A 17,100-nucleotide genomic window follows, 5' to 3' on the forward strand; every position below is an offset into this window, starting at 1 on the left:
ATCCCCATAAACATTGCGTCCCTAAAATTAAATGTAAGGAATTTTTGCTGTGCAAATGTGCCAGTGCCTTCCCCATGGGGCGGGCACCAATTAAGTATGGAGGAAAGGGGACGGGACGTAGAGGTATGGAGTGACATGTAGGTTGCATGACTTTTGTAAGCAAGAGGGAGTGAACACAAACATCTGGATGAAGGTCCATGGTGGAGACCAAATGTGTAGTGAGTAAAATGATGGACATCACTTAAGAAGCAGTTTCAATCTTTGCTCCTTGGCACCACTGGATACTCCAAGGCTCACTGTTCTGGTAGTTGGAGGCAGCCAAAGACAAAGTACAGAACTCAACACAAAGGCATCTTCTCTTACACACAAAAATTACATTGTTAACTCAAAAACACAAAGTACAAAGAAGTAATTACAACATAATCAGCATTTTCCATTGTTTTAATATTTACAGGATCAGTATTCAATGTCCAATATTCTCTGCACTAATAATAAAGTATTTGCACTATAAATCCTTGCGGTATGATTACAGTGGTCATTTGGGTGGTTTCCCACACACCAAAGCCAATAAGAGCACACGTCACTTAAATATTAATTTCATTACATTTTGACACATGGTATTATTTACAATTCCAAAAAAACTGCTGGTTAATAAAAAGAAACCAACATCTGCATAATATCCAACAAAAGAATTAAAGTACATGATATTTGCAACATTAAAAGTAAATACTTTAGGACGCGCAATGTACTGTTCTGGGCAAAGTACATTTGTCCACAGTTATTCCTTAGCCACAGACATTTTGCTTTCCACTTTACAGATCCAATCACCTGTTAGATAGAACGATGCCTCCAGCCATTGGGCATGATCATTTCCCTTAACACCCAATATATGCCATCACACTCATTCACTCACACCACGACAACAACTGATCTTTAATATAAGCCAGGAATATGTGACACTGTGCTTCGCCTTTACAAGCCTCTATGACAACTAGCAGGTTCCATTCATGACTTTCAATCAGAAGATTAGAGTATGCAGGTCTACAGTACAGGGGAATGATACAGGGCCTGAGATTCTGGGGTGGGGAAACAATTTATGGGAGAATTGGGGTGAATGAAAAAGTAACCCCCCCGAATCACGAGAAGTAGTTTGAGCATATCTACTGTGCAATGAAACACCACTTAATTAACATGAACTTCAGCACAAGAAATAGTATCAAGACAACAGTATTAACAAACGGGTAACATTGTTTCAGATCTTCGTGACATGCATATGTATCAATGATAGAAACTGTTTTACCACTGATAGTAATAGACCAAGACAAGATGCCTTCAAGAACGGACAATTTTAAAAAGCAAAGAACATGGACACCAATTTATACTAGTTATGCAAGCCTAAGGGACGTGAAGAGTATTCCTTGTTTGCCAAAATCTGACGGGCTTTTCTCAAGCGGTCACTCGGATGAAAAGAAGAACATCAAGCCTCTTCTGCGTAGGGCTTACAAGATTTCTTTTTCAGAGAATGTCTTGTGCTTCTTTAGAAATAAAATAGAAAACTGTATGTCCTGTCCTAGTTTAAATGAAAATGTGACACGACTTACTTTAAAATCCCAAGCTGTGCACCAATGCCTACTTAATTGCGGGGAAATAGAGTAGAAGGTAGACCAGCACAGCAGCCGACAGTAGTTCTACACAATTTTGAGAAGGAATATTTTTAAGTTAAATACTTAGCCACTAAATTAACTATGTTTCCAGCATGCTGACAAAACCACCTTAAATTGCATATAAGATGCGATATTTGACAAAGGGCTAGCTTTTCCCCAATTTGTCATATATTTTAATATGTTCATGGGGCAGACAATTCAGAGTTAATGTCATCAAGAACTTGTTTTTCAGGCAGTAAAAGATATGGCCATTTAATCATGGGCAACGTCAGCATAGAAGGAACTACCTTTTCCATCAAGAACAGCGAATGGGCACATCGCTCATATGCCATGCACGTTGCACTGAGCCAGCCAATAATGTGCCACTTATTCCCAGAAGCCAGGGAACCCGCAATACGATCACAAAAAGCAAAGCTCACGGCTCTCCTCAACACGTTGGTTAGGCTCATTTGTGTGTGAGCAACGTTACTGGTTTGTCTTTGATGAGAGTATCTGTTTAACTGGATTTTTGACCATGTGCTAGTACCCTCATGTTACTTGGATTATCCCTTGGTAGCTTCTAAGCTTGTGTTTTGACCTGGACTGTTCAGTGGATTACTATTTTGATGTCCTAATTGTTGCGACACCACTTTGGAACTAGCTTGTTGGAACTGCTTCCGTGATGGGACTTACCGACTTGCATCTCTGGGTCCATTACCTTAGTCTCATTTCTGCTATCTTTTTCTCCCAGAAAATTCAGCTCATGTGCCGATCTCTGACCTGACTTTACTCTTATTTGACCATTTGAAACGGAGAGTAGCTTGCTGGGCCTCCTGGAGCCCTTTCTCTCATTCAGGTGTGTCCTTGTGCTGCCACTTCAAGTCCACTGCAAACATTATATGTGTGGGCTTCACATACGTTTGGCAACAGCTCGTTTGGCAGTTCTTTTTGGTCGGTGGCCTATTACCCCCGGAGAGACTACATGCCTGGGTTTCCGGAGGCTTCTAGTTTGATCCTCTGTGGTAGGAGGGCTTGGGGGTATAAGGAAAGAATTTAGATGATTATTGACTACTGTGTTGCTAACCAGTGATGCTTGTTTCTTCTCAGCCAGGGAGAGAGCAGTGTCGTCATCCTGCCTTTTCATGCCCTCGAGGGGCAAGTCTTGCCACCTTCTTGGGTTTACTCTGGTGTAGGGCTTTAAACTCAACACCTAGCAAATAGTAGAAAAATTGTGCAAGAACCTAAAATGGGTTGATATTTGGGGACAGCTAGTTCTTTCAAAATATTAACTATACATACTTAGCCGCCATGATTTTTATTTCACATGTTTAAAACTAGTAACACTCTGGATGCATACGATAAATGTGACAGCTGCTTCAAAGTTGAACATTGTATTATAGACTTGGAAAAGCCCCAAACTGTTCATAATAGCTGGTTTTCTATCACCAGAAAGAAATACAGAAAAACTGCAAGATTTGGCAGTCATGCTTAGCAACAATAAGCAAGCACATTTAAATTGCCTAATTCACCAGTGAAAGAAAAGACCATTAAGCTTGTGGTCACCCGTGCCTGGGAGATGGTCAGGCTTACAAGGATGTGACCATAAATTGTAACAGCTCTTTACGTTCTGTGAAACGGACCGGGAGGCAACCTTATGGGCAGTGTGATAGTGTAATTGCATGTACATGCATGAAGAGGAACCCATTAAAGAGTATTTCTATATTTCGATTTTGTTTGGAAAAGCAGACTGATTTTGCACTAGCCATGAATTCGTTTGTGGAAATGTATTTCTAAAGACAATCGCGTGGTATGAAAAAGGCAAACATAATACTAACATTATGTGCCGTATTCACAGACCCAGGTAAGTAAATGGAACTGTTTTCTATGGAATACTAATCAATGCGAAGTATTTCTTAGGGGAAGAATACAACGTGTAAATAATGCATTACATTTCCATAAGCTTCTCGTGTGGGCCTCTATCGTGACAGTAACAGTTGGATCTGGCGGGTCTTAATATACTGAGGATACCAGGCCCTTAACCCTTCAGCAGACGGTAAGAGTGTTCATTGTGCAAAGTGCATAGTAACAGCATCAACAGGACACTGACGAATTGAAAAGCTAAATCAGTTGCATTTGAAACGGTATCGTTTTGCTCCAGTCTGAAATCCTCTTAGGGAGTAGGTGTTATTCATGGAGTGCCTATTATGAACTGCTTCAGTTCAATTGGGATTGGTCGTTGTTTAGAACAATTAATATGTAGTTTCATCTAGTAAGAAGTTAATGCTTTCAAAACGTGTGCTCAGAACCCATTCATAAGGAACCACATTTATAGTGCGAACTGTAGTTGATATGAAGGGTGAAATAATGATTGGTTGTAAAGAGTCATTGATAAACATAATAACAATGTAAACTTTAAAGGAAGGACAACATCTCAGTAAGGAGCTACATACAGTAAATCGCACTTTTTTTGTTTGTCAAATCCTATATCGCCACAAAATTGAAAGGCAACAAGCTTGTTATGCAGTTGTGATGTCCAAAGCTTAACATTGTACAATGTCCGGGTGTTGTGCAATTTGCAAAACCTGACTTGGCAGACATTAACATTAAAACGCATTTCAAACGATTTCTTTCGTTTTCATAGTGCTGCCCTTTCATAAAGTGTTTTTCATATATTTTCAGACGCTAGTGAGACTGTGCAATGCTGGAAAAATATTCAAGAATGTCTTCAATTGTAAATTCCATGGTGATTCCAGATCCTTTGTAACATCGGTTAATTAAACCTTCAAAGTGCTTGTACTGGCGAATAAACTCATCTTGCATGGAGTGCCACACCACCTGTAAGAAAACAGATCTCATTAATAAAAACGTGTCAATAATATCCATTTGTTAATTACCTTTACACATGACTGTCGGCCTAATTAAGGTTAACAGTAGCAATCAATGTTATTCTAAATTACAGACCAACTATTTGAACATTAGTCCATACCAATGAGATCAGCAACTTTATTTTATGAGCCAAAAGTTAAAACAATGACTCTGGCCCAAAATAGGTTTTTCAGAGTACTCCCGATGGGCCAGTTCTTAAACCTAGGGAGCATATAATTTATGATTAACTAACCTGGTAATCATGTGAATTGTGCGAGCATGTGCATTTTTCTCTTCAATCCCAGGAACATCATTGAAAGTTGCTTAGCATTCTTATGAAGCTTATACATAGTGGTTTTGTCTGATAATTGGAACTAATGTTTCCCAATACGAATATGGGATATATATTACTCACCGTAATCGTATTTCTGATGATTGTATCTACTTAGATTCACAAGCTGTCCATAGGCCGACATCTAGTGGAAGCTGCAGAGTATTACAGTTGTTGTTTTCGAAACTCAAAAAGGGACGTCGACAGGGCGTGCCAGTAATACTATCTCCAGTGTGACGTCCACTGTACCCGTGGTCCTTCACGCGTCAAATTCCATCAGATTGTTTTGTTCTGACGTGAGGTTGCATGAAGTGTAGCTTGAGTACAGGTGTATCCAAGCAGATTGACAACAGAAAGCTCATATAACATCTATGCACCTTCTCTCAGGGGATGAAGGGTCGGTGCATGTGAATCTAAGCATCAGAAATACGATTAATGTATCCCTTCTGAGGCTTGTGGAATCTGCTTAGATCACATGCTATGCATAGATTAGCGAGCAGTGTTAGTAGAAGGTGGTGGGTCGTGAGAAGAAGCAGCAGCAAATAGATGTTTTAGAACCGCTTGTCTGACCTGTGTATCTGCTTTGGACTGGGTGTAAATGCAGTAATGCTGAGTGAAAGTGTGTACTGAGCTCCATGTAGTTGCTTTGCAAATGCTGTCTAAGGGGACCTTTGCGATAAAATCCAGAGTAGCTCCTGTGCTCCGTGTGGAGTTAGCTCTTGGTGTAAAAGGCAGTGTTTTGTTTGATAATGAATAGCATAATTGTATACATCTGACTAGCCATCTGGAGATTGCATTATTGGAAATACGGTCTCCTTCTCTGCCTGGTGCTATGTAGACAAACAGTTGATCTGTTTTCCTAAGCGGCCTGGTCTTGTTTCATAGTAAAGGACCACCCTCCTCACATCCAGTGTGTGGAGTTTTACCTCAGCTGAGCTAGTTGGATTCTGAAAGAAAGCCGGAAGCTCAATAGATTGGCTCACGTGGAATTTAGAAATGAATTTAGGGGAGAACCTAGGATGAGTACGTAAAACCAATTTATCTTTATGGATGATAAAGAAAGGGTCCTGCACTGACAATGCTTGCAATTCACTAACTCTTCCTATGGAAGTAATAGCCACTAAGAAGGCAGACTTATATTTCAGGTGTTTAAGACTTGACTTGTGCATAGGCTTGAATGGGGGGCCCATGAGCTTTGCTAGTACTACGTTGAGATCCCATCCTGGCGGTGGGTTTGAAATTGGAGGGTGGAGTCTTTTTACTACTTCCATGAATGCCTTAATGACTAGAATTTTCCACCACAATACTTTACTTTGAGACGTGGTATAAGCTGATAAAGCCGCCAGGTGGACCTTTATGGAGTTGAATACTAACCCGAATCTAACAAGTGGAGCATATAATTTAGAATGTGTGAATGAGTACATTCTATGGGGTTTATTTGTTTTAACTGGCACTAAATTACAAATCTCCACCACTTGTCGAAATAACAGTGCCTAGTGTTTGGTTTTCGTGCCTCCTTGAGGATATCCATACACCGCTGTGGTAGATTAAGGTGTCCGAACTCTATGACTTCAGGAGCCATGGTGCCAAGTTCATTGAGTGTGGTTGTGGGTGCCCTGTTGTTCCCCCATGTTGGGTCAACAAATTGGTTTGGCACAGGAGTTTGATGGGATTGCACTTCGCTTCTTTGCGCAGATGTGGATACCACGGTTGTCTCGCCCACATGGGAGCAACTAGGATGAGCGTCATCTGTTCTCTGTGTATTTTGTTCACTATCCTGCTCATTGATTGGGTCCGGAGGGTGCGGGGGGAGCGTAAGCAAATTTCCCTGACCAGTTCATCCATAGGGCGTTCCTCTTGGAGTCTGGCTGGGGGAACCTGGATGCAAAGTACGGGCATTGCTTGTTTTCTCCTGTAGCAAACAAGTCTAGTGTGAGAGAAGATGTGGTCTACGATGCTTGAGTCTAGTTGCCACTCGTGTTCCTCTGGTAGAGGATCTCTGCTCAGAGAGTCTGCAAGAGTGTTGAGTACCCCTGGAACGGGTTGGGAGGATAGGGATATCCCCTGTCTAAGGGCCCATTTCCATATTTTCTGCACCAACTTGGACAGACTTGGAGAGTGTGTTCCCCCTGTTTGTTGATGTAGAACATTGCAGTTGTGCTGTCCATTAGAATTTGAACAGACTGGTTTGTCAGTTGCGCTTCGAATGCTTGAAGTGCTTTGAATACTGCTAGTAGTTCCAGCAGGTTGATACGGTTCTGTGCCGTGATGTGAGTCCACAGACAATGTGATGTCTGATGAAGGTAATGAGCCCCCCACCCGGAGAGTGATGTGTCTGCTGTGACAATCGCTTGTGCTTCCGGATTGTGGAAGGGTTTTCCCTCTAACAGATTTTCTCTCGACAACCAACATAGGTTTTGAACTAGTGTTGGCGAAACGACCACTAAATCGTCCCACTGACCACTTGCCTGAGACCACTGTTTTGCCAACCACTCCTGCATTGGTCACATGCGCAGACGTGTGTGTGGGACTAGATATAGGCACAATGCCATCATGCCTAGCAAACGCATTGCTTTGCGTACGCTTATCTGGAGACTGGCTTGATACTGGGGTATTTGCCGGAGCATGTTCTGCACTTTTTCCATTGCGTGTTTTGCCTGCAAAGATGGGGTGTTTCTCCTGTGATCAGCCAGTCGTCCAGGTAGGGGTAGACTGGGATTGCCTCCCTGCCCAGGTGCGCTGCCACCACCACCGCCAGTACCTTGGTGAATACCCTTGGAGCTGAAGCTATTCTGAAGGGTAGCACCTTGAATTGGTAGTGCTGGTTTACTACTTTGAATCGCAAGAGTTTTCTGTGCGCTGGGAGCATTGAAATATGAAAATAGGCATCTTTCATATCCAATGTTGCCATGTAATCCCCCCGTTTTAGCAGGAAAATTACCTCTTGTAAGCGTTGTCATGCAGAACTTTTGTGGCTTTACATAAGTGTTTGCAGGGCGTAAGTTTAATACAGGGCGCATATCTAGATCTTTTTTTGGCACAAGGAAGTATGTTGAATAAATACCATTGGTTACCTCGTTGGACGGCACAATCTCAATGGTGTCCTTGAGGAGCAGTGCGTTGACTTCTTCGACCAGGATGAGATGTTTTTTCTTTGTTGTATTCCTTTGGCGCGGGGGGGGGGGTGGTTCGATGGTTTTTCAAGGAGCTACACACAATAACCTCCTGCTACTGTAGATAACACCCACTTGTCTGTGGTTATTCCCTCCCATGAGTGGGTGAAGTGTGAAATCCGTCCCCCTACTGGGGAGGCATGGGAGAGGACCTGTAGCGGGCTGTCATTGTTTGGGAGGCGTTTCTCTACCTCTAGATGTGGAGGATCTCCCCTGGCCAAGGGATCTGCGCTGGCCTCTTGGATAACCCTGGGACGCTTGACCCTGGTTGTTCCATGATGAATTTTGATGTTGTCCGTATCCAGAGCTTCTTTGAGAATTTTGGCCACGAAAATGGCGAAAATTGTTCCCGCCCCTTTGGCCAGGTTGTTTATTAGTAAGTTGCTCAAGGGATTTGAGGGTATCATATTCCTCTTTGGCTGATTTCAGAGTGCTCTCCACCGCTTTGCTGAATAGTATGGTTGGTTCCACTGGCATGTTGAGTAACGTTGCCTGGGTCTCAAGCTTGAAGTCATATTGGCGAAGCCAAGCGTGGTGCTTGATAATGGTTCCTTCAGCAATAATACGGGCCACATTATCTGCAGCGTCGAGGTTGTTCTTCAGCAAGCTGCTGGCAGTGGCTTTGCCTTCCGCTGCTACTATGGCAAGTCTAGACTTCGGCTCTGGAGTAGAGTCAATGAGGGCCGTAATCTCGTCCCATTTATGGCAGTCATAGCTCGCAAACAGTGTGGAATTGTTGGAGATCCTAGTTTGAAACGCTGCCGAAGTTGCAACTTTCCTCCCCATGGTATAGAACTTCTTGCTCTCCTTGTCTGGGGAAGCCTCTGAAGAGGCTAGTGGTGTACCTGCCCTCTTTTGAGTAGTTGTGACAACTAGCGAATCCGGCTTAAGCTGTCCCCTTTTATATAAAGGATCAGATGGCGCCAGGCGGACACGTTTCTTTATCCGCGGGTTTACTGCCCTTGTTTGATTGGGTGTTTCCAGTAAAGGTTGGATTCTTCTCTGGACAGACGTTAAGATGGGGGTGAACTGCGTGGCACCTTTTTTGTCTCCCAGGATATCTTCGACAAAATCATTGTCTTGCAGAGTCTCCTGTGTTCGAATACCGAAGTGTTCAGCTGCTTTGATTAGTAAGTCATTGAATAAGGGCAGATCCATCTACTGGAGAATCAGGCACTGGGGAATCCTGTTGAATTGGAGAAGACATAGTATACACCTCTGCCTCATCACCACCATAGTATTGATATTCCTCCTGATCCCCTTCAGTGTCTGTATGGATGCCATAAAGGCCAGCAGAAGTGCAAGACCTTTTTGCTGGTGGCTGGGATGAAGACAGTGGCTGAGAAGTGGAAGACAGGGGCTAAATCTTGAAGCCTAAGCAGTAGGAGGTGTGATCCGAACATTTTCTATTGCATGAGGGTTTTTTCAAAGAAATTAGCAAAAAATGTCATTCTGGACATCACCCTATCTATGTCCTCTGCTGTCCATAGGGCTTAGCTGGGGATGATCCCAGGGTAAGGTATTACAGGGACTTGGGGTGTAGGTGTGGGTAGGCCTTTATTATGTAAGGCCTCACTTAAGGGACCCTCATCCTCTTCTAGTGGGACAATTAAAGTTTCTTTAGAAGGGGTAGACTTACCCCTATGAGACTTGTCTTTGTCTTTATGAGACTGGTCTCTATGATCAGAACTCTTGGAGGAAGACTTCTGGAAATGAGTAGACTTTAATAGGCTCTCTGGGACATGTTTTTTAACCAGGTGTGATAACCCTGTATTTTTGGACTTCCCTGCCGGTTTCAATGAAATGTGTCGACTTTCGGCATTGGAAAGAACTTCTGCCTCTTCTGTCGATGTTCGGTCGAAGGAGTTTTATGTGCGGCGTCCTTCGGTTTACGGGGCCTGTCATGGGCCGACCGGGACTTCGAGTGCCCAGAGGACAGGGAATCTACTGATCTCCCCCCTAGACGCCGAATCTGGGCGTTTGGTCGTCGGAGCCGACACATGGCCGTGGGGTGTGTGCTTAGCTTGGGAAGAGGAAGTGCTCTTGCCGCCGGGTGTCACCCCTACAACAGAGCCGCAGGCCTGTCTTCTAGGGTTGGGGGCTTGCACTTGGGAACTTGGATGTTCCCCGTCGCCCTTGCCGTCCGCAAAGACGGTGACGCTGCCGTCACTGCAGGCTCCCTCCACGTCCATGCCGGCCTCAGGCTGCATGGCGTGATTGGCCCAGCGTTTGGTTCTGCAATCTTTAAGGGTCTTAGGTTTAAAGAGCTTGCAAGTTCGACAGTGCCCTTCGTCGAGGTCGCGGTTCGGACACAGGTTTCACACTCTGTGTTTGTCGATCCACTGAAGTTTTTTTATTACATGTGGGGCAGAATTTAAAGGCTGTCCTATCCATGCCTGGGAAAGGCAGCCGGGCGATAAAGGAAAGGGTGAGAAAATGCATTGTACAATGACCGCTCCCCACTCTCCCTACTGTATGGGCCTAGGTCTGGTGGGGCTTCCAAGGCCGAAAGGGTCAGTCGAAACTTGACTTCATCCAACGGCGTTGTCTTGTCTTTTCCACTGCATCAATGCACGATGTCGGAAGGAAAAGGACAGAAAGAGTAACTATATTTAAAATTTTCATTAGCAAATGGCGTCAGCTGAAATTAAACTCTACGAGAAGCGAGTGCTCACGATGGCGGAAAAAAACAATCTGAGGGACCTCGACGCGTGAAGGACCATGGGTACAGTGGACGTCACACTAGAGATAGTATTACTGGCATGGCCTGTCAACGTCCCTTTTTGAGTTTCGAAAACAACTGTAATACTCCTCAGCTTCCACTAGATTTCGCCCTATGCATAACATGTGATCGAAGCAGATTCCACAAGCCTCAGAAATATATACATATATATGTCCAAACAACAGTAGCCTCCTGAAACAGCGCCTAGCCTCTTTATATAGCTAGTGCCACTGGGCGGGGATTGGCTAAAAATCCCAGATTAATACAAAAAAACAATCTCCCACGGCAAAAAGGCATACGCCTGTACTTGCCTAGTGAGAAAACAAAGATGCCCAGGCACTCAAAACCTTATTGGATAGTAAAATGCATTTTATTAAGAGCAGAACATCACAATGTTAAAAGGACATACCAATGGGAATTACCCATACAAGCAGACATGGGACAGTAGCACTTACCCTAGCGGGTAAAAAACGCCACATGTTCCGCTCAAGAGCTGCCTCAGGCAAAATACATTTGTAAGCTATGCGCACCCAGTTTGTTTAAAATCAACGGGGTCTGCCAGGCTCCGCCCCTCCAGTGTTATGTTAATTAGATACAGGTTTCCTTAAACGTCCCTGAACTAATTTGTTGTCCTTGTTTTTTATCTGTAATTGTCTGACTGCCATTGAGGCATTGGGTGCGGCTAACAATCTGTCTCAATGCCAGTAAGATGGAGATCTTTCTTACTGTGACACCTGTGCCCTGTTTTTCTCCTACCCTTTTACTGCTATCTTTGGCCCTCTACTCTCACCATGCTCGGAGGCCAAAAACCCTGGGGTTATCTTTAAGTCCTCTCTCTCCTTTACTCCTTACATTCTGAATCTTGTACAGAAAGCCCATGCTTTCAGCTTGACCTCCTTACAGGCATTGTACCATTCCTCATCTTCCCGCAGAAGCTGTAAAGTCCTGGTCCTGTGTAGGCTGGACTACTGCAACGCCTCTTCTTTAACTTCTTGCTTTGTTGTCTGTGCCCCCTTCGGCTAATCTAGAATAGGGCTGCAAGACTTATCCTTGGCCTCAAGCCCAGAGATCGTATGGCTGCAGCCCTAAAACGTGTACATTGGCTCGTGCTAATTGCAAGAACTACAATTTATTTTCAAATTTCTTTATTGGCATTTATATAAGGAACAAGTTACTTACCTGTAACTGTTGTTCTCCAGCATGGGTCTGGCATGGATTCACATGCTCATGAATATTCCCCGTCGTCAGGCTGGGAATCCTCGGTAAAGAAAAAACCAGTATCAGTTTCGTTTCTGATCTGTCTTTCGTAGTAATATCCAATCACTGGTCTCTGCGTCATACTGACCACAGCCAATGACTGCCCTCTACCTAAGCACCGCCTCTGGCAGCCATCTTCAGATTTGGAAGCACGTGAAGTGGCAGTATGACCAAGTGAAGAGCCGCAGAGGGGTAGGCGGGAGGGTTCGCATGTGAATCCATGCCAGACCCATGCTGGAGAACAACAGTTACAAGGTAAGTAACTTGTTCCTTCTCCAGCATGGGGTCTGGCATGGATTCACATGCTCATGAATAAAGAATACATAGCAGTACACACATGCACAACCACGGGAGGTGGCAAAGGCTCAACATTAAGCAGTACATCCAACTCAACATTAAGCATCTTACCTCCTCACCAGGCTCACCTCAGGCGAACAGGTTGCGCAGCACTGCTTGGCCGACCCTGGACTCCTCCCTGGAATCCCGATCGACGCAGTAGAATTTCGTGAAGGTGTGCGTCAACCTCCACGTAGCAGCCCTGCATATGTCCAGCAGGGGCACACCAGAAAGGAACGCCGTGGTAGCTGCGATCGCTCTGGTGGAATGGGCTCTCGGACGGCCAGGCAGCGGTCGGTTTGCCAACCGATGACAGTACATGATACAGCCGGAGAGCCATCTGGAAATGGAAGCCTTCGAGAGAGCCTTCCCCTGATTGACAGGTCCAAAGTTCACAAAGAGTTGTGACGTCTTCCGAAAACACTTCGTGCGGTCCACGTAGAACTTCAGCGCTCTAGCCACATCCAGCGAGTGCAAAGTCCTCTCAGCCGGCGACGAAGGCGACGGGAAGAACACAGGCAACACCAAGGGTTCGTTGAGATGTAAGTCCGACGGTACCTTGGGCATGAAGGAGGGGTGCGTCCTGAGCACTACCCTCGTGTCGTGAAAAGTCAAGTACGGGGCCTTGCATGAAAGGGCCTGGATCTCTCCCACCCGTCGTGCGGAGGTGATGACCACAAGAAACGCTGCTTTCCACGACAGAAACTTCAACGGGGCCGAGTGCAGAGGCTCGAACGGAGGTCCCATGAGCTTGGTCAGCACCACGTTGAGCTCCCACGCCGGGGCCGGAGCCTTCACCGGCGGGAACGATCTGAACAGTCCCTTCATGAACTCTTTCACCAGACGATGAGACCACAAGGACGTCCGGCCCGTGGTTCTGGTGTATCGGGAGATCGCAGCAAGATGAATCTTGATGGACGCGTGTGCCAGTCCAGCTTTGGCCAGCGTCAGCAGGTACGGCAGTACCTGGGGAGCCGTAATCCGTAGAGGGTTAATCTTCTGTGCGTGGCACCAGACAGAGAACCTCTTCCATTTGTGTCCGTAGCATTTAAGAGTCGAGGACGCCCTGGCCTTTGCAAGAACCTCTCTGCAGTCGGCCGGTATGTCGTATCCTCCAAACTCTAGCGCTGCAGGAGCCAGGCCTGCAAGTTCAGCGATTTCGGGTCGTGGTGGAGGATGGCGCCTCTCTGGAGAGAAGATTCGCGTCCACCGGCAGCTTGATTGGCGGGGACGCTGACAAGTCCAGAAGGTCCGGGAACCATATCTGCCTCGGCCACGCAGGTGCGACGAGGATCATCCTGCACCGTGACCTCTTGAGCTGGTTGACGAGCCGGATTAGCAGTGGCAAAGGAGGGAACGCGTAGAGGAACAGGCCCTCCCAGGGGAACGAGAAGGCATCGCCCATGCTCCTCGCCTGGGGAAACCTGCTGGCGAACCTTCGGCACTTGGAGTTCGTCGCCGTCGCGAACAGGTCGATCTGGGGTGTGCCCCACCGTCGGAAGAGGCGATCCACTAGATCCTGCCGTAGTTCCCACTCGTGGCACGAGCGCAGCTCCCTGCTGAGTGAGTCGGCGATGGTGTTTTTTATCCCTGCCAGATGAAATGGCACCAGAAACATCCTTTGGGCGACGGCCCAATGCCACAGGTCCTGTGCCTCCTTGGACAGCGCTGGGGACCTGGTTCCGCCCTGTTTCCTGATGTAAAACATGGTGGTGGTGTTGTCGGTGAAGATCCTCACCACCTTTCCCTTGAGGGACGGAAGGAAGGACCTGAGGGCCCAGAACACTGCACGGAGCTCCAGGACGTTGATATGGAGGGACTTCTCCGTCGGGAGCCAAAGGCCTCTCGCGTGCAGATTTTCGGTGTGCGCTCCCCACCCTTCTAGGGAGGCATCGGTGGTCACTGTCTCCTGGTGATCTGGGGTCTGGAAGTCCATGCCCGCCGTCAGATGCGTGCGGTTGCCCCACCACCGGACTGCTCGGCGGAAACTCTCGTCGAGTGTGATCCTCTCCTCGAAGCTGCCCGTCGTTTGGATCCAGCGCGCGTCCAGGAACTCCTGCAACGGGCGCATCCGGAGCCTGCACATGGGAATGAGGTAGATGCAGGAAGACATCATTCCGAGGAGGGACTTGATGGACCTCACCTTGGCCGCGTCGGAAACCAACATCCGCTGTACCTTGCCCAGGATGGACCTGGTCCTTTCCTCCGACGGGGAGGCCAGAAGAGACACTGTGTCGAGCTTCGCTCCCAGAAACAGTGCGTTTTGCGCGGGTACCAGGTGAGACTTGGCGTAGTTCACGGAGAATCCCAGGTCCGTGAGAAGTCGGACGGTCCTTGCCGTGTGATCCAGGGCGAGCTCCCTCGACTTGGCTCGGATGAGCCAGTCGTCCAGGTAGGGGTAGACGTGGATCCCCTCGCGGCGCAGCTGCGCCGCCACCGGTGCAAGGCACTTGGTGAATACCCTGGGGGCCGACCGTAGTCCGAAGGGGAGGGCTTTGAACTAGTAGTGACGCCCTTGGACCACAAACCTGAGGAATTTTCGGTGCCCCTTTAGGATGGGAATATGGAAGTAGGCATCCTCCAAATCCAACGACGACAGGAAGTCTCCTTCCTCCAGCTGACCCAGGACGTGCTGGAGGGTGACCATCCGGAACTTTTGCGCCTTGATGAACTTGTTCAGACGTCGCAGGTCCAGGATGGGGCGCCACCCCCCCGTCTTCTTCTTCACGAGGAAGTATCTCGAGTAAACTCCGGAGCCCCGAAGTCTCTTTGGGACGAGTTCGATGGCGCCCTTCCTCAGCATCGCCTTTACCTCCAGGAGAAGTTGAGGGACGTGAAGTTCTTTCCTGGCCACGGGGGGGATGCGCGGACACCTTCTTTGAAATTCGAGCGCGTGGCCCCGGGCCAAGGCGTCCAGCACCCAACGGTCGGTGGAGATGGACTCCCACACGCTGACGAATCTCGCCAGCCGGCTTCCCACCGGGGTGCTTTGGTGGGGGCCCGACCCCACGGTCGGTTCAATCCTGCTTCGACGAGGCTTTGCCGCCTTGACCTCCTTGGCGACGACGGCGGGGTCCGCCAGACTTGCCTCGTCCTCTGTAGGCCTCCTGAGCCGACGAGCGGGCCGCTTGACGGTAGGTGGAGAAACCGCCGCCTGAACTTTTGGAGGCGCCCTTGCCTCCGCTGCTCCGAAAGGGCGTCCGTCGTTGTTGCAGAACTCCAAGGGCCCGGGCCGTCTCGGTGTCCGCTTTAATGGCCTGAAGGGAATCGTCCACTGTTTTCCCAAACAGGTTGTTCCCATCGAAGGGCATGTCCAGGACTCTGGTCTGAACGTCTTGACGGAAGTCCGTAGCCTTGAGCCATCCACGCCGCCTAAGGCAAACGCCGTTGCCCAACTGGCGGAACCCGGTGTCGGCGATGTCCGTCGCAACGGTAATGGCGTGGTCCGAAACCACCTCACCTTCCTGCAGGATCTCCAGGGCCTCTGCCCTCTTGTCGTCCGGCAAGAAGTCCAGTAGGGGAGCCAGTTTGTACCAGAGCTCCCTGTCGTAGCGGGCCACGATAGCCAAGGCGTTGGCCGCTTTAATCGTCGTCGCCGCAAACGAGATGACTCTGCGTCCCATAGCGTCCAATTTCTTTCCCTCGCCGTCCGGTGGGGAAGTCGATGTGGAGGCCGGACCCCCCCCCGGCTTTTTTCCTGGCCGCCGCGGAGACGACGGAGTCCGGGGTAGGCTGCGCCCGGAGGCCCAGGGGGGCCGTGTCCGGGACCCGGTACTTCTTCTCGTACCGGTCCCTTCTAGCTGGCGTCGTGGAAGGGTTCTTGAGGAGGGTGAGGCCCTCATCCCAAATGTCGTCCAATAGAGGCACTGAGAGGACCGTCTTCCTCTTGGCCTCGCGCCGCTGATAAAGGAAACCTTCCTTCTTCTTCTCCTCAGGGCAGAGTTGGAAAAGCTCAGATGCCCTGGTGATCATGGAGTGGAACGATCCAATCTCGTCGGGCGGAGAAGCCCTGGTGGGAGGCGACGACGGTACATCCTCGTCGTATACCTCGTCGTCCGTACCCGTCGCTGCCGTGTCAGTCCCCGTATCATCCCCTCGGGTGGACGGGGAGGAGGGCTGGAAGGGGCGCGACAGCTGAAAAGGAGGCGGAGGGTGGATCCTTCTTTTCTTGGTAGGGGGAACACCAGAAGGTCCCGGTTCTGGGTCCCCCGACGGGAGAGGTTCCGTCGGCAACGGTAGTCTCGTCCTTATCTCTGAGCATAAGGACTGTATAGCCAACAAAATGGCCGCCGAGCTGTCTCGCGGCGCTGGCAGAGGGGAATCCGACGGGCGATCAGGGGCCCCGTCGGTACCCTCGATGTCGTCGTCGCCTGCGTCGGGATCCATCCCGACGGGCCGGTCTTCTTCCACGCCGAGGCCGTGGCTTAAGACTTCGACCACCTCCTCCTCCGAGGTTGAAGCCGAATCTACGACGACGCCCTGCCCCCCCTTTTTCTTCCCCACGGGGGATTTCACGGGGGCCCTATCGATGGGCACAAAAGAGGACTCCCTCCGAGGTGGCAGGGAGACTCCGAGCCCCGAGGTCGCCACCACTGGTGTAGCCCCCACAGGCTGAGCCAGGGCCGCCGCGACAGTTTCGATAGAGGGCTTGGCCGGATGGATTAAGGCCTTCACCACCTTAGGTGCGCTCACCGCCTTATCCTTGAGGGGGGGGACACTGCCTCGCTCCCCCTCCGATGGGGCCTTCGAGCTCGACCGGGGCCTCTCCAGGAG

The 17,100-nt window shown here is 48.6% G+C and overlaps 1 protein-coding gene across 4 annotated transcripts in view; it reads right to left on the reverse strand.

Moving 5' to 3' along the window:
• Window positions 1-423: 423 nt before the first annotated feature.
• The window catches only part of EXOC1 (exocyst complex component 1), a 791,619-nt gene continuing 774,942 nt past the window's right edge, over window positions 424-17,100 (reverse strand). For all 4 annotated transcript variants that reach the window (XM_069631625.1, XM_069631623.1, XM_069631624.1 and 1 more), the window contains one exon: window positions 424-4,478. In XM_069631625.1, the coding sequence (XP_069487726.1) occupies window positions 4,326-4,478 (153 nt within the window). In that variant the 3' untranslated portion in view covers window positions 424-4,325. The remainder of the gene's footprint in view (window positions 4,479-17,100) is intronic.

This window comes from Ambystoma mexicanum, chromosome 6q, assembly GCF_040938575.1.
Source record: "Ambystoma mexicanum isolate Mex_15411 chromosome 6q, UKY_AmexF1_1, whole genome shotgun sequence".
NCBI classification, from domain to species: Eukaryota; Metazoa; Chordata; class Amphibia; order Caudata; family Ambystomatidae; genus Ambystoma; species Ambystoma mexicanum.